General features: G+C 49.5%; 1 protein-coding gene across 3 annotated transcripts in view; it reads right to left on the bottom strand.

The window, feature by feature from the left end:
* LOC108924158 (limbin-like) overlaps positions 1–22,878 on the bottom strand; it is a 47,695-nt gene that overhangs the window by 4,365 nt on the left and 20,452 nt on the right. For all 3 annotated transcript variants that reach the window (XM_029256198.1, XM_029256197.1, XM_029256196.1), the window contains 11 exons: positions 19,550–19,725; positions 15,507–15,666; positions 9,820–9,996; positions 9,264–9,535; positions 8,964–9,150; positions 8,458–8,607; positions 6,130–6,357; positions 5,126–5,355; positions 4,374–4,461; positions 1,653–1,819; positions 266–367 (listed from right to left, as the gene is read on the bottom strand). In XM_029256198.1, the coding sequence (XP_029112031.1) occupies positions 266–367; positions 1,653–1,819; positions 4,374–4,461; positions 5,126–5,355; positions 6,130–6,357; positions 8,458–8,607; positions 8,964–9,150; positions 9,264–9,535; positions 9,820–9,996; positions 15,507–15,666; positions 19,550–19,725 (1,937 nt within the window). The remainder of the gene's footprint in view (positions 1–265; positions 368–1,652; positions 1,820–4,373; positions 4,462–5,125; positions 5,356–6,129; positions 6,358–8,457; positions 8,608–8,963; positions 9,151–9,263; positions 9,536–9,819; positions 9,997–15,506; positions 15,667–19,549; positions 19,726–22,878) is intronic.

The following is a 22,878-nucleotide window of genomic DNA, read 5'->3' on the forward strand; positions in this document are numbered from 1 at the left end:
ATAAACGTAACCGTACATGTAAATTAAAAAAAAAATAGGAGGCAGCAACTGGTGATGTGGGCAAGGGAAATGGAGAAGAAAATCAAATCAAAGGCAGGGAACATCTACTGTCCTGTATGTTAGCTTTCAATAACCATCAAATTTAGGAACATAAGATACAAATGTTGCTTCACATGAATGTGTTTCATTTTTATGGAAACATCAATAATAAAACAAAGCACCAGCTTGGCGACTGAGTCTTGCCCCAGCGACACCCCGGCCATACCGCTCCTTCTCCTCGGCCCGGGCGGAGGAGGTTACAACGTTGCTGCGGACAATGTCTTCCCTTAGCTTGGCCACAAGTGACACTCTTGTTCCATCTCCCCACCTGTAAAAAAGGAAGTGGAAATAGGAAGGGCACTGAAGTCAGCAGTGACACACCTCATGAATATTCAGAGTACTCTCATATTCTCAGAGTCCCTAATCACAGATGCTACACGATCATGCATTTAAAGAATAATTATAATCAAAGCAAAGAGCCTTGGGTTTGAGAGTAAATCAGGATCCAGCGAAGAGAGAAGAGCCCCAAGCTGTCGCCTATTTTAGTGTCGCCGTCACAATGACTGAGGGACAAGTGTCACAGCAGATACACTAGTAGATACTACACTTCCCTCCCAGCATTTCTTGCTTTCAGCTTTTCTAACCAAGGTAAAATATCTCCAGTAAAAAAGGAAAAATCTCCACTGAATGAACGTGTGAATCACTGTAAGACGCTCAACACATTACAACCTGCCACTTTGGGGAAAAGTTACAGTTATCAGCTACATAAATAACTGTAAACATGTAAGTGATATCATGTCAGTACTGGACGTGTCTCGTTCTGGGTGGAACCCAACAGCACTACATGCTTCAGAGAAATAATATAACTTCCACTTTTTCTCAAATATATTTTCTATAACTGTCCTTTTAAGTCTTGTCATTACATTTATTTTTTTTTTATCAGACGCTTTTCTCCCAAAACGACTTCCAATGAACTCTATGTAGTGTTACTATCAGCCCACACACCTTATTCACCACGGTGACTTACACTGCTAGATACCCTACTTACACTGAGTCACTCATCCATACATCAGTGGAACACACAGTCATTCACACACTATCGGGGAACCTGAACAGCATGTCTTTGGACTGTGGGAGGAAACCCACACAGACACGAGGAACACATGCAGACTCCACACAGACTGAGCGGGGATCAAAAACATGTCCTCTTGCACCACCCAGGCGCTGAGAGACAGGAGCGCTATTCGCTGTGCCGTCGTGCCGCCCGTATGCTACACTAGTACCGGTGTGCTGCGTCGGGTAAAACAGAAGCCGCAGATGAGCACAAACTCTTTACTGTGCTTTCTTCTGTAAAACGTGGAAATGGACTCGTGTGAAGGTGCCCCGGTCTGCCGCACCGTTCTATTCCTGTCCAAAAAGCCTCATCGTGTTAAATCCCACAGTGGAGTCATCTGGGATCTGGGTTCACGACATCTACATTTACTTATTTATTACCTTTGGGGAAGGAACCAACTCTCGGGGACAACAGAGATCCTAAGCAGGGCACCAACTGTAGCTGAGCACGCCGGCAGTTTCCATGTACAGAAGACAGGGGGAGAGAGGGCGACGCTCACCCTTTGTCTCCGTCGGCTGCTGCCGCAGCCTGTCGTGGACACAGCGTGTCCACCAGCGAGAGCACGTCCGCTTCGGAGGACGTGGGCAGGAGCAGCCGCAGGGTTTCCCCGATGGTGCCGGCCGACGCTTGGCTCTGCTTGGCCAGAGCTGCCGCAAACTCCAGCTCCTGCGAGGGACAATTTTGAGAGCACAGAAGGAAACGCGGGGTCCCGGGTTCACAGTGGAAGAAGAGAGGCACAGTGTACAGCTCTGTGCACTAACTCTGGTGATTCTGCTTTGCTCTTGCTGTGTCGCTGTGTCCAGCTCCTGGCTCCAGATGCTCTGAGCCCTCCACCGGCCACGGTTCTACCGATGTAATCTAAGCTTCTGCAACCCACCATCGTCTATGTTGCCTATCGTTTGCATACGAGACAGGAACTGCCCGAAACGTGCCGCTCCATTAACGGCGGGAAAGTGTAATCGCGACAAACTCATAGCATGTGTGGGCCCCGCACGTTTGGTGATGATGTTGCAGAGATGCTCCGGGCGGCTCGACGCCACTCTCCTAGAGCAGGAGTTTTAAGGAGTGCAGCGTGAGGAACGTCCCTTTTCAAAGGGGCTCAGAGTGGACTCAAGAGCGGACAAGTTACTCACTGAACCGCAGCTGAAAACACGGTGACTACTACTACTGAGGTGAAAAAAGGAGAACTGTACTGCACTATACTCGCAAACACACACAGCTGGGGTGGGGGGAGCACCGCCAGGGCTTGATCATAGAGTGTACTTATACACACCTAGATGGTATAGCCTCGATGCAGTCAAGAGACATGGTAAATGCAAGATTTATGATGCTGCTGTACATAACTGGATGTGCTGTACTTTTATACGACTGGCAGCGCAGTAGGTTTGTTTACAGCAGCAGCACCACGAACACATGAGTAACACGTTGTGCTACGACATCGCTAGTCAATAAGAATTTTTCAGCTCCGTCATAATTTTATGCAACCAGCATCGTATCTGTGGTCAGTCATTGCCCGAAACGATAAGCAGCACACGACTGTAATAACAGAGTAAAGACGATGGGACAGCTGTCGAGAGTCCGAATTGTTGCATGTGCCGTAAGTCAAGGACCACCTGTATGTCATTAAAGCCCCGCAAAGTGACAGTGTAGCACAAAACAATAAAACATATAAACATGTCTTAGAACTTCAAGAGACTGAAGCAGAAAGAATTTTCATAAAAGCCACGGCCTACTAAGGGTACATGAGCACTAGGACCCATTTTTCTTTAGCCCCTGGCTGACAGATGTTCCTTCAACTGTGTGACAAAGACAGGTGAATGAATGCAGTGTGAAGCTCAGCATAAGTGCTCAAGGCTCAAGGCTTTTGAAATGTTCACTCAGGCACATTGAAGAGAGACAATGAGCAAGGCAGAAAAAAGCTACCAAAAAGGAGGTAAAAAGCTAGAGCTGCTGCCTTGAACAAACATTTACTGGGGTCCGTTTTTTTGGAGTGAGTGTGAGGGAAGGTACTTTGAAGAAGAGAACATCTTGGAGCTCAAAGAGCCTTGAGATGTGAAGCAACAGGTGTGGTGTCCAAAACTCTTTAGTCGATTTTTGTTTCTTCTGCTATCCTTGTGGACACACACACACACACACACACACACACACACACACACACACAGTTTCACCGTTGGCCACAGTCAACAGCACAGTAATGAACTGTGATACACAGCTCTCATTTCCATAATGTGCCCTGAGTGAAGGATGGCGTGACGAGACCAGAGCTCGACAGCTCGGTGTTTGCCAACGGTCATTAACCGATCAGTCTAAGAAGAAACACACACTCACTCACACAACAGCGAATTCAAACTGACGCACGCAGGACGACTCCGCAGAAAAGGGTGGGGGGGCTAGAGATATGTTGTTTCAAGTTCCTCAGCTCCTGCCATTAACACATTGTTAGGGTGGTGCAGCACTTCACAACACACTGAAGGACAATTACATGTTTCTGAGTCGTCCGAGTGTGACACAGTGCCTTGTCCCCGGGGACAGGTCACAGCGGATGGTGAGAGAGAGGAATAAGGAAATGCAGTAGGAATGATGGTACGCATTAAATGTACAACTGATGTGATCTGTAACTGCCGCAGAAAGGCCACTGAGCGAGAAGCAGGATGTAACCGACAAGGCTGACACCGGGGTGCTTGTTATATGATGTGCATCACTTGCTTCAGCGACAGCAGCTACGGTTACTTTAGGCTATAGGAAATGTAGTAGAGAAGTAAATATCAAATTAGCACATGCTGATCACGCAGAAACAAAGGCAATGAGAAGTGTTATCATGTCTGTAACGTGTGCCTTTGGGACTATATAATGTGTGTGTACTGGATGCTCCGGGAGACTCTCTAGACTCTGACACAGGGGACAGGGGACTGGCGAAATAAAGTCAGATGCTTTCTCCTATCTTGGGTCCTTTGTTTGAGTCGTGTCGAATTTCTTCCACAACGGAGGTCTCTCCCGCTGCCAGGACATCCATCACGGACGGTGCCCTGACATGCTGCCATACAACCACCCTTCTCTGCGGCATTCCACTTTACCATTTACGCACAAAAGGGGAAAGGAGCGTGTCGGTGTGTCTCCTGCCGCTGTAAAAGCAACCTTCAGTCCTGCATGTCACTCAACACTCTCTCTCGTGTGTCAACATTGAAAGAATGCAGCAGATACTGGACAAGGGACAGTTTACCTGGTCCAAGTGAGTGTAAAGCCCCTTGAGTTCGAGCTGCTCCCTCAGGTCCTCCATCACCTGGCTTCTCTCATCCTCGTCACGCAGCCTTAAGGTCGGGGGTGGGGGCAGAGAGACAAAACGGTGAGACCGAGACGACGGCAGGGAAAGGCTGTGAGCTCCTCACTGCAGGGTGAAAGGACAACGTGTAGCATCTCATCTTGTCTTCCAACCTTTGCTGGCTTGACACACACACACACACACACACACACACACACACACACACACACACACAGAGCGACGCCGTGCTCTACAACTCTCTTCACTTTCCTAGTGAGACAGCAGCAAACTGTCGGACTTGTCACAGCTGCACCGGGGACAGACGCTGGGGGAGCTGCGTTCAGGACGGCCTCAGAAGCAAAGAGCCCATAAGTGACACATCTTATTCTGAATGAAACAAAACACTTTGATGGTCTTTGAAATAGGTGGCTCTGGGTAAAAAGCAGAACTTTTGCGAAGTGCGTGGCCCCCGTCGCCGCACACCTAATAGGAATCGCAGACTTAGAAAACGTGCCGGAGGAAAACAAAGTCATTAAAGCAACACCGGACGCGTCAGTTCAGCAAGCACAACATGGATGAGGACACTGGTCCAGCTCACTGCGTAAAGCAGCTGGGATCCCACAGTGGGGGTCGACGGGTCACTAAGAACAAGTCGCGCTCGATGGACTACCAGTCACAGTCACTAAAGGCATTCTGTCCCTATACGGACGCACCTCTTGGCGATGACCCTGGTGACCTGCTCGCACTTGCGCAGTGCCCCCTGCAGGGCGCCGGTAATCCTGCAGTCCTGATCCACATGGAACATCGCGTCCTCTTCCACCTCCTTGCCCTTATTTCCGTCGTAGTCGGAAGCTGCAGGAGCTCCGGAGCCTGCATGACCCCTCACCAGGGTCTCCCACTCTTCTCTCTCCCGCTGCAAGAGCAGCTCGGCACTTTCCAGACCCTGGGGGGTGTGAGAGGAGGTCAGGATGGGGGGAAAACAGCATGTGACTGTTTGTCACAGACCACAGTAATGTAATGCTCCTACCATGAACATCTACGTAGCCAAATCCATGATGGAAACGAGTTTCTAATTAGATTTTTGAGCATGAACAGAAGAAGGGTCATTAAGGAGAGCTGCAGCATTCTTCTCTTCCAACCCTATTATCTCTAGTACACAGGGGCCAGGTCAGAGACAAGCTGGGAGTCACTGTGTGCGAGAGCCAAGGGGCCCCTGGGAGCCGCTGCTCTTTGTACTTGGTACAGAAAGACTTCTTCAGCACTCACTGTACGTGAGAAGACCCATGAGTGCTGAGCATCACCGACTACTTAGTATGTTACGCAAGTAAACGCAAAAGGAAGAATGGAAGAAAAACAACGTTACTTTCAGAAATTTCACGCATAACAGCACCGAGGAAGGAAATGAAGGAGGACTTTTTCCAGACACCGCACTTCAAATTACAGCCCAGAAGTGCACTCTGCGGAGGGAGGGACAAAGGCACTACTTGTTCCCAGAGAAACCAGATCCACCCAGAGCAGTCTCGTACCGCGGTATTCTGTATCAAGTGGAGAGGTTTGATGGAGGATGCCGGAAGGCCAGCGGGAGGGAGTGTCAATAGTCCAGGTGAGGTATCACCATGGTCTCGACCAGGAGTTGTGTACAGTGTCTTGAGACACGTGTATGGGTATGCGCCTACGTACACGGGTATCCGTGAGCGGCATGTGTTGGAACCGTCACCTGGCAGTGGCCGTGGATGATCTGGGCAAGTCCAGGTGCTCCCAGCATCCCGTTGCAGCACAGCTCATCCACCAGCAGGGCCTGCAGGCTCAGCAGGGCTCCGTGTGTCTCCAGGGCTCTGGCCCACTTCTCCGCCCGATGGAAGTGCAACGCAGCTGCCTGCACCGCCAGGCTCTCCTCCTGTGCCTGCAGCTCCTCCTCCCGCTCCAGACGCAACTCCTCGAGGACCTGGGGGCATCATTCTTTCTTGGGCACTGAACTTGTGCTTCACTGAGCCCAAACTCCCTGTACACACACTGCAGCGCCTCTCCCCAAATTTAAACGGTTGAAATGATGCAAGCTAATGTAGGAGATTACCTGCATTGCCACACAGGCGCGCAAGTGTGTGTGTGTGTGTGTGTGTCTGAGAAAGAGAGAGAGAGAGAAAGAGAGAGAGACGGGGGACCACAGACAGAGAGGCAATAAAAACTGGTGTGACACGCACTGCTGTCACTCCAAGTTCCCATTCAACAGCTGACGGAAACTGCGGAACATCTCTTTGAAAATTCTGTTTACATGCTGTGACCACCCAAACGTGGTGCAGAGAGGTAAACGTCTACCAGGGAAGCCGTACATAAGATCTCCAGGCCACATTTTCACCCCAGTCCCAGGCTCCGGACGCAGCGCGGCCCGTCACTGCACGGCCGCTGTCATCAGTCATCGAGTCGGAGGCGCAACAGAAAACGGAGAACTTCATGGAGCGATGGATTGCCCTCGTGCTGCTCCCCAAAACCTTAAAGTAGCGTATCAGTAAAAGAGCCAAAGGCGACCTGAACCAAATGAAAAAAATGCACTTATGCACCTGGAATGTATTTAGCCCCTCTCTTTCTGTCCCTTTACTCCCGAAAGTGTGCCACTACAAAGCGGCGTTCACCTCGTCAACAGTATTTTAACTGTTATTTTAACTGCGTTTTGTCACGCAAGCAGCTATATATGTACGATGAGCTACATTCGGCACGGAAACGGCTCGTCTCTTTCTGCGGCCACTCGATGGCAGCTATGCTGAGCCCCCCTCCCCCAGCCACGAGCGACTCGTGTCTCTGAGGGCCAACAAGAATGATGGCGATGACGCCACATTAACTAAGCAGTGTCAGTCATCGCAGGGCACCCGAGTTCCCCCTTCGCAACGCGGAAAATCCAAGTCACTTGGAAGAACGAACCTCCGGCCCATGTTCCTGCCCCCAAAGTACCAGAATGAGAAACGCCACTTTGCTGACTCCTCGTTCCACCGCTCTCTTTCATGGAAGTACACAAACACACACCGAACGTGTCATTAGAAGTGTGAAAAAGGCCTGAACTCAGAGGTTCTTTGTGCCACGAGGTGCAACTTTTCTCCAACAACATCATATGGCTCACGAAGACCCAAAGCTCATACTTAAGATTCGATACTTGTTTGAGTCACAACGTGGAACCATACGGTGCAACAAGGACCAGAGTGTCGTCACCCGAGTCTGCAACTTGTGAAATGTGCCGAGCGAAGTTCAAAGTAGGGGAGCAAAGACGCTCAGAGGTGTCGGTGGGGACGAGGGCTGTTGAACTCCGCCAGGGAATGGGCTCCGCAGCTCGGATTCCCTTCTTCTCCACGAGTTAAGACATTAATTCACACCTGATGCCGGTCTTAAGAGTCCACGATGTGGCAGAACAACAGCCGTTTTTTTTAAAAGACTTTACGCAGCACTGTGATCACAGCCAGTGCTACTTGTCCCAGGTTCACACGAAATCTCCAGAGGCTCTTACTGCTAAAAGAGTTTGTGAACAGCTGGTAGCGGAGGGGTTACAGCTGCTACCTTTAGACCCAGAGGTCACAGGTTTAAATCCCACCTCCAGCCGTAGTAGCCTTGAGCAAGGTACTTACCTTAAATTGCTCCAGCAAAGTTGCCCAGCGGTATAAATAATTGAAAATAAATAACTGTAAATAGCCGTAAGTAAATAACTGCAAGTAGCTTTGGAGAAAAAAAGCAAAATGAATAAACGTAAAACAACAAGAATTGGGAGCAGGCAGTTCTTAATGGCGCACTGAAAACGGCCCCAAGCAGAGCAGCGGCCCACAGACATAAAGGAGGAGCGATACAGCAAGTCAAGCATCTGGCTGTACTGAGGAGTCCGAGCAGTACGTGAAAACAGGGAGCTCTGAAAAGACAACCAACCAGTAAGTGGGGAGAGCTGCTGGTTTTAGAAGACCGATGGGACCGACTAGTGAGCCTTTGTCACTTTCAGCTGCCATGTTCACCCCCTCACCTCACACCAGTCCCTCTTCTCTGTGCTGTGCCCTAACCTCCTGCCACTCACCTTCTTCGCGGCCGTGCTCTCCGTCTCCTTCTCCTGCTCGTACAGTCGGATCTGCGCCTCCACTTGAGTTCGGAAGGCCAGAATGGGCGAGGGGTCCGGATCCGGCTCCGCCGTGCCGTCAGCAGGGCCACCACCAGGCGGGGGTCTCTTCTACTACCACGATGAAGCAGAGCTGAGGACAGGCTTCTCTCGCCAAGACACGTGAGTTCAGATGTCTGCTTGTGCCCAGAAGTTACACGCAGGGTCAGTCACTCTGCACTGTGATCACGCCAATGTCTCCATGTGTTACTCTGCTGAGTAAAGCAGATGCAAGTCCTCTGAAAGGCAGCATGACGCCACCTCCTGAGTGCGTGAAGTACTCGAGACTTCACCTCACTACAGTGGAACATTAGCGGTAAATGAGACACCGGCGAAGAGAACCGAGCGACAGAGAACACCGTTGTGAAAACCAATTGTCGGTCTGCGAGCTAACACACACACACACACACACACACACACACACACACCTCTACATTCTGCTCTCTCTCCAGCTGCTCCTTCCTCCACTGGGACAGGGCAGCCTGCAGCCGGCAGCGGGACTGGGCACGGGGCAGCACCAGGCAGCGGTCCATCCGGGACAGGCAGCTCTGGAATGCCAGCTTCAAGCGCAGGAGCTCCTCCTCAGACAAGGTGAGCTGGGAGGTGCACAGGCTCCTGGGATACGGCACCCACGCACAATGGTACAGACAGAAAGGGACAGGCAACGCGCTGTCAAGGAGGAGAGCCGCGCGGTGAGGGAAGCCGCTCGCTGCGAAGAGGCTACTCACCCGAAGAAGTCCCTGGCGCGCCCTCGGAGGGTCTGCTGCTCGTACAGCTCCTGCTCCAGGAGGCGCTGCAGCCCGTCACGGGTGGCCCGCAGCGTGTGCTGTGCCGCCTTGCCCTCCCTGTGCAGCCGTTCCTGGGCCTCCGCCAGGGCTCCGCCCACCGGCTCCCGCTGCGGCAGGAAGCGCGACGCCACTGGGCCGAGCAGGGCTGCTGCTGCCGCCGGCAGGATGGCCTTCACCTCCGCTACGGCACCGTGGATCACACGCATCGTCACCTTCAGGGTTCAGAGGTCATCGCACACATTAGTTTCTGTTCATCAGATCATACTATTTTGTGTTTTCGTTTCATTTCTCGCAGTCTATGCTGTGCATATACTCACACACACACACACCCACCCTTGAAGTCAGAAGCTGAGCTGTAAATTCAGTTTACTGCGATCAGTGGCAACGGCACTGTGTGACAGTGGGTGACGCAGCCTCATCTGAACCTGAACATCCCACCACCTCCCCAATGTGCCTCCCTGTGGAAGCTTCCCCCTTCCCAGGAACCCCAGGGGACCTTGCGGATGTCTGCCGCCGCTTCCTCGTCCAGGTTGTTGATGAGCTCGCCCAGTTCCAGACACTGCGAGATGAGGAGGCCGCGCCAGCGCTGCAGGTACGAGCCCAGATGGGCACCTCCGTCCCAGGCCCGCGCCACTGCTGACAGTTCCTTCTGCTGCTGCTTGTGCTCCTGCAGCTGGGAGAGCGGAGGCAGGAAGGTGGAAAAGGTGTCACTCGGACCTCAGTCCTCGGCCCTCTCGCAGGGAACAGCTGCTTCAAGAGCCTTTGGGGACTCGATCACGCGTCATTTACGCATGTATGTGCAATATTGTGGAATATTATGTGGACACCTGCGCTATGGGCCACAAATAAAAGCAATCTAAGTCCATGAGTGAGTATTATCATCCTAAAAGTATAAAAATGCAGAAGCTTATTAAGGACCTCTAACTCAACCTCTCCAAAACGGAGATTCTTTACCTCCCAGATGGCCTGTCCTCCTGTCATGACCTCTCGATCAAATTGGACAACGCACTCATTTCGCCTTGCTCCTTTGCTAAGGGTCTGGGAGTTACGATTGATGCGTCTGTCATTCTCTCAACATACTGAAGCCACAAGCCGGTCCTGCGGATACATCCTGCATAATATTCGTAGGATCCGTCCCTGCCTCACTCCTGACTCCGTCCAACTACTTGTCCAGGCCATGGTGACTTCCCGTCTGGATACTGCAACTCTCTCCTGTGTGGCCTTCCTGCTACTGCCATCAAACCTCTGCAGCTTCTACAAAATGCTGCTGCATGAGTTGTGTTTGATTTGCCAAAGCGCTCCCATGTATCTCCTCTACTCATCTCTCTGCACTGGCTTCCTATAGCTGCCCAAATCAAATTCAAAACCCTGGTTACTGTGTACAAATGCATCAATAGAACTGCTCCTGGATATTTACTGGACTTGATCAACTGGTACACACCAGCCAGGTCCCTTCGCTTGTCTACTTCTGCTCGCTTGGTGGTCTCGCGCACGAAAGGCAAAGCTCGGAGGTTCTCGGTTCTGGGTCCGTTGTGGTGGAATGACCTTCCCCTGTCACTCAGAACTGCGGAAACTCTGTCTGTTTTCAAGAAGGGTCTGAAAACCCACCTTTTCCAGATCCATTTTGCCCAAGATCTCTTCATCTATGGTGTAACTGTTCACGCATCGTAACTCCAGAAGCATCCCCAGATACAACCTTTATTCAGCCACTACTCTGGCATTGTACTTTATTTGTATATCTTATAATATTTAAAAAAAAAAAAAAAAAATTGGTGGGAGGGTATTGGGATTTGTGTATCTTGTGTTTTATGCACCTACTCGAACGATGAACTTCGGTGCAGCAAGTGGTACATAACAAACTAGGTTTGCTTGAGACTTTCATGTCTGCAGCTATGTCTCCTTCTCTCAATGTTATGCATAAATTATACTTTTGCTGAGATGTACGTCACTTTGGACAAAAGCATCTGCTAAATGAATAAATGTAAATGTAAATCTAATGTAAGGAAGCAGAGAGGAGTGTTGAAGCATGAACAGAAACACACACACACACACACACACGTACGTAAGGAGCGCGGTGCTAGGAACAGTACAGGAGACCCATATATGCAGTACGAGCGGGAGCCACTACACCCCACATGGAGCTTCTCCTCAGGAACTCTGACAAGTCATTTTATCACCCCAAGAAGCAGCAGCAGAACCGACACGCCTTTCAACCGGCGCAGGTGGAAAGTAGAAATTCCACCCTGCAGGACTTAGTAGTGGGGTGACAAGCAAATGTATGTGGTGCAAAGACACAGACACGGACACGGACACACAGAGGGCAGGAGCCTGCACGTGTGGCTATGAGCACACCCTCCAGTGAAGGCTCTGCAAACACAATTTGCATCAAGATGAAACCAAGAGGAAAAAGCGAGTCACCGCAGTCCACTTGGCCCTGGTGTATCTCAGAGGGAGAGGCAGCAAACGGTAAAACAAGGTTCAAATTAACGAAATGTTAGAGGACAGTGACAACTCCACATCTAATCATCGTATCTCATCGTCAGCGTGGCCCCCGCACCAGCTGGTGGGTAGTGGAGAACGCCTGGCGCATCCAGTATTGACAGCACCTCATCACAAGCTGCGAGAACCACGAGACCATGTAGCAGCTGTCAAATCCATCACAACTGACCTGACTGATAATAAGGATAATCGGACCCTGACCGTCTGACAGCGCCGCCACGTAGATCAGAGACAGATTCTTAGCTCTCCACCAACTCGTGTTTTACCACAGTTCGGTCAGGGAAGTACTACAAGGGTCGCTTACGGTCCCGCGCGAGACCTGCAGAGTACTGCCGAGACGCGTTTGTCGTCAAGTAGATGGCATTCCTTGCTTGTCGAGCCGGCTGGATTAACGAGGCATTTGGAGCGCGACGGCGCCATCTCGAAACTCAGAGGATTCGAAAGGAGATATAAATGTGAGGGGGTGGCATGAGGAGGCGACGGTGGTTTCCGACAAGGCGTCTCTCCAACCTCCCACAACACTGAGCCTCATTTTACCCTCATGCGTGCGCGCGCACACACGCGCACACACACACAGACGGTCTGAAACTGTTTGTCCCAAGCAGGGTTGCGGAAAGCCGGAGCATAACCCGGCAACACAGGGTGCAAGGCTGGAGGGGGAGGGGACACACCCAGGATGGGACGCCAGCACACCTACCCTCATATAATTGCTTTAAAACACACATTTGCTGGAGCAGAAGACCAAGGTCTGGATACAGGTCTATTTCTTTCTAAATCCTGCAAATAAGCAGCACGTCTTGGTTTTACTTTCAGCACCGCAGGGAAGCCCATTTGCGGATTACAGCCGAGAGCCCGATCAGCTCAACTCTCTGAAACATTTCAATGAAAAAGTCACATGACTACAAACATATTTCATCAGGTTGGGTGACCAGTCGCATCCACAGAAAGGAGAAGAGGACGGGAGTTCCAACATGGGGTATTTCATGAGTCCTACTCCTAAACTGTACTAGAGTAAGGCCTATGCGAGGTCATCGGAGACCTCATGTACGACTGATGTTTTATCCCACGGTCATAACGCAGCACACGGGGTTTAGAAAGGTCATTGGAGCACTTTGCCATTCCTACAAATTTCAGAGTCAAAGTTACTTACGCGCAGGTCCGAGAGCAGCGCCGCACTCGAGCTGGTCGGAAGCAGCAGGCTGCGTGTGTCCGCCCCCCTCGGCACAACGAAGACGACGGTCGCCAAGACAGCACTGACCAACCAATAAGTGTTGAGTCTCTCGCTTGGGTCACCATCACTGTGGTGGCGGCATTTCCGAGACCTGCCTTCTTCTTCATGCGTGTCACACTTATTTGTAGCGCGTTGCCATGAGGGACAACTGGCCGAAACAACACACATTTTCCCGAAGAGAAAGGCTGTTTGGAGAGACACCAGCTAGATGACACCACACTCCCCCAGGTATGAAGATGTTGTGGGCTCACACTGTACCCACGAGATGCCACTAATGGCCTGTAGTGCTGTAACTGGTAAAGATGAGTTAGTGCCCTCCTGCTGTACACCCAAAGAAAGGTAAAGTGCCACGGAGCCCACAAAGCTCACATGAGTTCACTAACCTGTGACTGCGCCCAGTCTGCAGGAAGTCATTTTGCACTTTTCTGAGGAAAGTTCTCTCAAGTGCCCTGTTCATAATTGAGATGCAGACATTCCTGGTCCCATGAGTGCAGATGCCTGCGTGTGTGTGCGTGTGTGTGTGTGTGTGTGCGTGCGCAGACTGAGCTGAAGCAATGCCCTGCCAGGGGTCATGCACTACACCCCACTGCAATACCTCCAGGGCTTTCACACTGCTGCGGAGCACTTCTCCAGCTCTGCTTCGCACGTGTGTTTGCTGGGAACAAGGACCATCTCTGGAGGCCGGTGCTCCTGCGAATCTTACACAAAACTCATCCTGCTCTCAGCCAACCCTTTCGTGGGCATGGAACCCCAGTGGGTGTGTGCACCCACCCCCTGCCCAGGGAACAGAGCTCAGAGCACACAGTGGAGGGAAAGGAGAAGGAAGGGTGAGTCATGGAAAGCAAGCTAGAGATGTGTGTGTGTTTGAGGAAATGTCAAAACATTACAAGATTTTCAATTTCTGTGATCAATCATTTAAAGGGCACGGGGTAAATTGCAGAGGTTCTCAGAAACAAAACAACCGCTTGAGAGTTTCCTCAGCTGCCACAGAGCGAAAGCTCTCCATCACAAACACAGGAGATGTGTGCCACACACACACCGAGCTCTGATGTCACAACTGAAGAGCACAGCGACAGGGTAGAGCCATCTGAAAATGTGGCCCCATGCGAGAGGTACCCAAAACGGAAAAGGACTGCAAACATCAGTTGAAGCAACATGTCAGCAGGAGGTGGAACAAAAAAAAAAAAAAAAAAAAAATTCAATAAACTGCTTGAAATAACCAAGAAAGAAAAGGGCACTGCAGCTAAAACCTGCGCAGAAGCCCCACCACCATTGTGAGTGTTGAGATGTTCATGAGAGCTTAACCTTGAAGAAAACGTTAAAGTCCCAGGAGGAGCAATCCAGCATGGGCAGACCGACGGGCTGAGCGCGAGGCCTGACGTTCTTCCACGTGGCACAGTGGCCACTAGGTGCTTTGTCCAGTCGGGATGCTGGACAACAAGGCCACTTTGGCTTCTTTCTTTAAAACAGAAGAAGAGAAGTTGGCAACGATCTGTTCCGTCCGACACACTCCCTTTCCAAACAAGGCTTCAGACGGTGCCACAGGGAATCATCCCAGGAGCCTCCAGTGGCCTCCTTCCACAAAGCTGAGAGTAAGCAGGAATCCCAGAAAGGCTCCGCACTGAAGTGAACCACAGACGGCAGCGTGCGCGCTATCTTGGGATGTCCCGAAACAAAGGCAGTCCGTACAGCGAAAGAGAGCAGGACCGATTTCAAAGCATTTTCGCTTGGGAATCTGTACCGATTAGGCGTTAAGAGTCTCGGTCGCTCTTTTCCCTCTTGTGTTTTTGTGCGAGAAGCAGTTTTACAAGTTGTACCTCGCTCTGTACACAGGGAGAGTCAAAGAAGAACCCATGGTTCTAGTGGTAGCAGTGAAACACGCTGGCACTGCACTATACAAACTATGGCCATATTGACCATAATCAATAGCAGGCAGTGAGCACCGATCAGGGCGACTTTCACCGCCAGTGGCCAGAGAACAAAGAAAAATGGGAGTTGTGCTGACTGAGCACACTGAAAGACGACGTGCCAAGATGCAGCACTCCGCATTGAGGGCAGAAGAGTGTTTTAAAAGCAAAGCTGATGGAACGAAAAGCCTCCCTTCAATTGACACTGAGGATGTTCTTTGGCAGAGAATAGGGAACATGAGCACAAGAAAGAAATTTCACAAACCACGCTCAGCTGCACCCTGCTGGAATGCAGCATGTCATCGTTTCACACGTTCCGGGGCGGTAATTCCTTACATATCCAAAGCCGAAGCCCGCCCGCCCCCCCCCCCCCCCCCTCCACACGCACACAAACTCCCGGAAAAATATGCTTAAATGAGGACATGAGCGCAAAACAACGTGAAAACTGAATGGCGGTCGTGTTTGACCTCTGCACTATCCTCTGTCGTACTGAAAGCCGGTTTGGAGCCTTCGTGGATTCGACTCCCATTCACGCTGCGTTCTCACTTTGTTAGCAATGAGGCTCCTCCTCCTCTTGACCAGATGGGAGTGCATTGCATTCCTCTCCCGCGTCAGCGCCTCCTCCAGGCCCTGTCTCGCCAGCAGCAGCTCCTTCTGGGCTTTGTCCAGCACCGGCTCCACCTGATCCTCCTCCGCACCGGCCTCCCTAGGAAGCGAAATTGCGTTTAGAGCGTAAAAGGGGCTGCTTTACAGTCAGTCCAGCTGCTGCACCGACAATTACTATTATGGGATGAGTGTAGCTCAAGTGAAAACAAAGCAGAGCAAAAAGAGCAGAAACTTGTGCTGTCAAAGGCCAGGACTGCCTTCGCGCACCCTGGGACTTGAGAGTCGCAACTTTTGACTGCCTCTGTTGAACCTCACCTATTATTACTATTATTATTATTATTATTATTTCATCAGAGTAATCGTTTTGATGGGAAGTTAAATCATCTGGTGCCCAAGTGTCAGTGAGGTGCTGTGTCACATACACACTTGAAAACACGTGACACCGAGGTTAAGAAACCCAGGATTGCGTAGAGGACCAGAGAGAAGACGTTGACGACGCTTTCAGACGACGTACGTTAAAAACTGAAAAACAGCTCAGAAACTTTTTGTTACTCTGCAGAGCGTTCTGAAAAGAGACCCTCAAACATCCTCATTCTGACGTTAATGCTTCGTAATACTTGCATAAACGGGATGACGGCTGAGAAGGAATTAAGGGCTTTTCTACGACTTCATGTGCTGTAAATTACTGTTCCCTGCAGAGAGAGGAAAATACTCTGTGTGCTCCACTGAAACACAGGGCCCTTGAGGAGGCTGACTGAGATTTCTTGCAGGCTCTATATAGTAAAAGGTCAGACCATCCTGCTGAAACGCTGGTTAATCCACACTAGAAAGGATTTTCTTGTTCTTAAGAGAGCGAAAGCCTTTGATTCCAGCACATCTTCACTTTATTTCGTTTGTATTCAGGCCTCCTACAAAAGAATGTCTTGAGCCAAAAACCCCGATGTGACCGACACTCAGAACGCCGGGCAGTGCACCGACGAGACATTTTTCTTCCATCTAAAAAACACACGGCTGCTACTGTTAGGCCGTAGGACCCTGTGCAAGAACACTTCACGTCTACGACGCGTCTGTCACGTTTGACAAAACACGCACTTCGTCGCCTTAGGCAATAACAGCCCTGAACGATCGATCGCTGGTCACCCAATGTGCAGGTGAACACAAAGTCTTCCCTGGATATAATGTCATCATGGTATCAGCAGCAAGAAAAGCGTCTCGTCTCACCGTCTACCTTCAGCTAAATTGTAATTTTACAACTCAAATTGGACAAATAATTTAGGTCCAAGTTTCCCGTTACAACTTTTTTTCACGTACAGGTAAACCTCGATATTCGAAACTAACCCTGTCCACAAAATGTTACACACGACCAGTTTTCAGATACTCGGAGCCAATTTCCCATTATTTTGAAAGGAAAAATTAACGGTGTGTCCCCAGCCTCCCCGAAACCCCCAAATGTCTCTAAAACACTGCAAAGCATCTATATAAAGCAACCATGTGCCTTTACTGTGCTGTCGGCAGACCGAGGGCAAGGAAAAGTACGAACAGAAGCTTCACGTCGCTGCACCTACAGTAACTATGAGCCCATGATCCCAGCATGACGTACAACTCTTAGTGAGGTCATGAATGGGTATGTTTCTACGCAGCATGTTTCAGAAACTAATTGTATTTTCCCTCTTTTTACGTTTACGTTTATTCATTTAGCAGAAAGCCATACAAAAGTGCGTTACACCCGTTACCTTGGCTGTTCTGCGTTCAGACCGTGCCAAAACCCAGGGCTGTTTCCCGTCTCAACGACTCTGGTTTCTTGCAGATCTCCACGTGATGAGCAATAAACGGAGGACGGATCCTCTGAGCACGTCGCAAATGGGCAGATGTTCATAACCGAAAACCACGAGCTGAACTTTTCCTCCGCTGTCTCCGCAGCCATTCCATTAAAGTGCAGCTCATGGTACTTTCTGTACACCTCACACAAACACTCAACTCCTCATGGCATCACGTCCACACTTAAAGGGCAGTCGGTAGTGTTGTGGTCACAGCTGTTGCCTGCGGATCTGAAGGTCACCAAATCAAATTCACCTACTGCTCTAGAAGCCTCGAGCAAGGTCCTTACCCTAAATCGCTGCGGTAAAATTACTGCGTATGCGTATAATTGTCAGTCACATTACAACTGTTGTATGAGCTACAAGCAAACCTATGAGCCCTGGAAGCCCACACGCTCTAGGAAGAAAGCTCCCCCAGGCCCAAGGCAGGAAGGCAAACACTTTGCCCCAGTTCAACGCTGGACACTTATCTTTGATAAATCACAGGTGCTTTAAACCTGATCATACAGTAAACCAATTTATAAAACAAAAAAAACAACCTCACACAAAACCGTTTGCTCTGATCATAAACAAGAAAATACAATTTCTCTTTGTGATCCAGCCAAAATGTAATATCAGCGAGGCTGAAAACAAATCCTCCTGAATTATTAGGTTTACTTGATGCAATAAGCTCCTTACAGTGAAGAAAAAAAGATGAAAATGTATCAGTTTTGCTCCCAATACCTTACAGCCTGATGATAATTTCTTCATAAAGCAACAAATGTCTGTCAATATCAGGGCTTTGTTTCAAAGGGGATGAAAGCCTTAATGTGTTGTGACAGTTCTTACCAACTTCTCATTCCATACACACACAAGGAGCACTCGTTACACACAAAACTGAAAGGGAGCTTCAATGCTTCACGGAGGGGGGGGACACAAACACGTGATCCACTGAGCCAGCTCTACGCAATCCAATATTGTACTTTATAGCAACAAATGTTTAAATCATGCTTAATACAATTTACAGTCCAATGGGAAATCACAATGTAGAGCTGCAAAATAAAACAATCTGCAATCAGTTTTTCCTTATTCAATCGTCTTCTCTTGTCCTTTTTGGAGGGACAGACAATTCTAAAAACTGAAGTGCTGAAATCACTGCACTGGCTCCCAGTTATGCTTTGAATTGCTTATAAAATCCTACTCCTGACCTATAAGGCAGTACACGGCACTGCTAAGCCTTACCTTTGTGAGAATATTTTTTCTTATACTCCAAGACGGTGTCTTTGTTTATTGGACAAAGATTAGCTTAAAGTACCTGTGATCAATAAGACCTCAGTAGAGAGCGCACCTTTAGTTATAGAGCATCTAAACTCTGGAATAGTCTACCAGTTACTGTCAGGAATGGCTTGTCAGTCTCAGCCTTTAAATCCAGGCTTAAGACTTAACTGTACATGTTCACTCAGACATATCACTAAGCAGTGCAATTCCAGTTGGCTCTGCTCCCCCCCCCCCCACCTTCTGTATTAACCTGGCTAATCTCTTTAAGTCATCATTTCCTAACAATTTCTTTCTTGTTGAACATTGTTTCCCTATGATAAGGCCTGAGAAGGCCGGCCAGCCATCATACCAGCACCCCAGGCTGACTGAAACTGATGACCACCTGTGATGATGAACAAGATGTACATTTGTGAACAGGGACATCAAGTTAACATAGAGCAACAATGTTATTAGTAGTTGTAAATTGACTTAAATGTCTTGTTTAATCTAGAATGCCCAGGAGAGGTGGTGGTGGGGGGGGGGGTAGCCACTAACACTTTTTCTCCCTTGACTTTCATTTTGGGTGTTTTTTGTTCCTTTCCTCCATGGCCAGTAGTCATTACTTATAGCATTAATAACTGTATGGATAATGTATCACTCTAGTAAATATTCAGCTGTCTTATTTATTTATTTGTCATATGCCTTTGTTCAGCACTGCAGCACTGTAACACTGTGTGAGAAGAGCACTCCACAAAAATTCATTGAATTCAACTTTTCTGCTGCACCTTTCTTTGCCTTCACTGGACATACCTGACACACAGGGCAGAGAGCTGTCAAACACTGATTCCATTCAAAAGCACTCGGGTATTTCAGGTGACCATAGGGGTGTAGAGGGTGCGTGGGGCTGAGAGTCTCTTCGTAACCTCTTACCTCCTGAGCTCCTGGAACCAGCTATCCATTCTGGCAGATGTTTTGGAAAAGACATCGAGCATCAAACCCTTGAGGCTCTGAAGACTGTGCACAAGAAACTGCCGCTGAGCATGGCGCTCAGCCAGAACGCTCCTCTGACTGCCCAGGAAGGCATCCAGGACTTCCTCCAGCTGGTCCTGGAAGGGAAAGAAGAAGGGAAAGCCCCGTTACTTTTAAGCTTTTTCATCAGTTTCAAGGTCTCGTATGAGCATTGCAGCGACACTCTTCTGCCAAATTCAACTTTTGAAAATGTAATTCATTTTATTTAGGGGCCTAATTGCTTTCAAAGCACTGCTTTCATCTGTATTGCTTAAGTAATGAGCCAACAAAAAATAAGCAAATTTGTCTTTTTTCCAGAGAGCAGGGCAGCATGAGACTAGAGCCACCATGAGATTATATTAATTCATTTAGCGACTTACAACGTTACACTACTAATAATTACTTACCTATTCATACAGCTGCATCATTTTTTACTGGAGCAATTCAGGGTAAGGACCTTGCTCAAGGGTACTACTGCTGGAGGTAGGACTTGAACCTGCAACTTTTTGGATTCAAAGGCAGCAGTTGTAACCACTACGCTACCACTTATCATACATTCTTGCAAAATTCTTCTTGAAGTAACTGGAGATATTTCATAACAGATGGGAGTCTTGAGACTCAGGACCTCATAAATATATTACATTTCTTTAGCAGATGCTTTTCTCCAAAGTGACTTCCAGTCAACTCTATGTAGTGTTATCAGCCCACACACCTTATTCACCGCGGTGACTCACACTGATAGATACACTACTTACAACGAGTTACTTATCCATACATCAATGGAACACACGCTCTCTGTTACTCACACACTATGGGTGAATTAGAGTCACCAATCCACCTGAATAGCATGCCTTTGGACTGTGGGAGGAAACCAAAGCACCCAGAGGAAAGACACAGGAAGAACATGCAAACTCCACACAGACTGAGTGCGGATCGAACCCATGTTCTCTTGCACCACTCAGGTGCTGAGAGACAGCAGTGCTACTTGCACCGTGCCGCATACTGAGACTTGAGTGCTTGGTTTATGACAATTCACCTTACAAAAGGTTTTTCAGGATCAAATGAACTATTACGGAGGAGGACTAATGGAGTAAATTTATTTTGCTGCTTCTACCTGCCTGCCTTTGATTATGTAAAATAAACCATATTTTACCATATCTGGTACCACATAGTGCACATTCTATGGTGCAGCAGCTACTGTTACATTTGCAAAAAACAAAAAACAAAAAAAAAAAAAATTACACAAGAGTTCATAGATGAAAGAGAAATATTTTTAGAGTGCCGATATACCAACAGGAAACAGAATGCCTAGTAACGTTGTATAATCATATATAAAAAAATATATATACATATATTATATCTCTCCCCCCCCCCCCCTTCCTGGATCGGGGCCTTGGCGTGGCAGAAGGGCTTCCGTGATCTAGGGATCTCCAGAGCTATGTCATCGGAAGCAGTATGCTCCTGGTAGGGTCTCCCAAGGCGAACAGGTCTGGAGTAAAGATCCAGACTAACACGATCCAAAAACCTCCATGCAAAAAGTAAACAGGAGATCGTTTACCCTGCCCAGAATAGGGTCACCGGGACCTACCCGTGGAGCCAGGCCTGGGGGTAGTGTTCCTAGGCGGTGGGCCCACCACCTGCAAGGTCCAACATGGGGGTCCGGTGCTATGTATACCTGGCGGCGGGAGGGGGCGGGGTGGCGCGTGGTGTCACGGCCCCTCACGACGAAAACTGGCTCTTGGTACGCAGAACGTCACCCCACTTGGGGGGAAGGAGCCGGAACTGGTGGGGGAGGTTGAGAAATACCAACTAGATATAGTTGGGCTCATCTCCACTCACAGTGTTGGCTCTGGAACCAAACTCCTCGATAGGGGGTGGTCCCTCTCCTACTCAGGAGCTGCACGAGGTGAGAGGTGCCGGGCAGGTGTGGGGATACTCACAAGTCCCCAGCTGGCTGCCATACAGTTGGAGTTTGCCCCGGTGGATGAGAGGGTCACCTCAATGCAACTTAGGGTTGCAGAGAGGAAAACTTTGGTGCATAAGCACACACAACAGTCAAACAGCAGTTCAGAGTATTCGGCCTTCTTGGAGAAGGTGGGTGGGGTTCTGGACAGGGCCCCACCTACAGACTCCATAGTCCTGCCGAGGGACTTCAACGGTCACGTTGGCAATGACTGGGAAATTTGGTGGGGGGGGTGATTGGGAAGAACGGCTTGCCCGATCTGAACCCAAATGGTGAAATGTTATTGGACTTCTGTGCTAGTCATGGTTTGTCCATAATAAAAACCATGTTCGAACAGAAGGATGCTCATAAGTGTACTTGGTACCAGAGCTCCTTGGGCCAAAGGTCAATGATCGACTTTGTAGTCGTTTCTTCTGACTTGAGCCCACATGTTCTGGACACTCGGGTGAAGAGAGGTGCTGAGCTGTCAACTGATCACCATCTGGTGGTGAGTTGGATCAGATGGCAGGGAAAACTAATAGACAGACCTGGTAGGCCCAGGCGTTTAATGAGGGTATGCTGCGAATGACTGTCAGAGGACCTTCTCCGGAATGATTTTAACTCGCACCTCTAGGAGAGCTTCTCCCATGTCCCGGAGGAGGTAGAGGACATGGAGTCTGAATGGACCCTGTTCAAAACCTCCATTATGGAAGCAGCCAGGCACAGCTGTGGCCAAAAGCTTGTTGGTGCCAGCCAGGGCAGCAACCGGAGAACCCGCTGGTGGACACCGGTGGTGAGGGAAGCCGTCAAGCTGAAGGAGGAGGCCTTTAGGGCCTGGTTGGCTCTGGGGACTCCAGACTCAGCATATAGGTATCGGCAGGCGAAAAAGGCAGCAGCGGCTGCGGTTGCAGAAGCAAAATCCCGGGAATGGGAGGAGTTTGGAGAGGCCATGGAAAACGACTATCGGTCGGCTTCAAAGAGGTTCTGGAGAACCATCTGGTAGCTCAGAAGGGGTCGGAGGAGTTTCACTCAGGCTGTGTTTAGCAGGACTGGAGGAACTCTAACCTCTGATGAGGACATTGTCGGGAGGTGGAAGGAACACTTTGAAGAACTCTTAAAACCGAGTGATATGCCTCCCTTACAGGAGTCAGGGCCAGAGGCTTTCAGGCTGTCAGAGTCCATTTCCCTGGTGGAAGTCACTGAGGTAGTTGGTAAGCTCCACAGTGGCAAAGCGCCGGGGGTGGATGAGATCCGCCCGGAAATGCTTAAGGCCCTGGATGTTGCAGGGCTGTCATGGTTGACACACCTC

Source organism: Scleropages formosus, chromosome 11, assembly GCF_900964775.1.
Source record: "Scleropages formosus chromosome 11, fSclFor1.1, whole genome shotgun sequence".
Lineage (NCBI taxonomy): Eukaryota > Metazoa > Chordata > Actinopteri > Osteoglossiformes > Osteoglossidae > Scleropages > Scleropages formosus.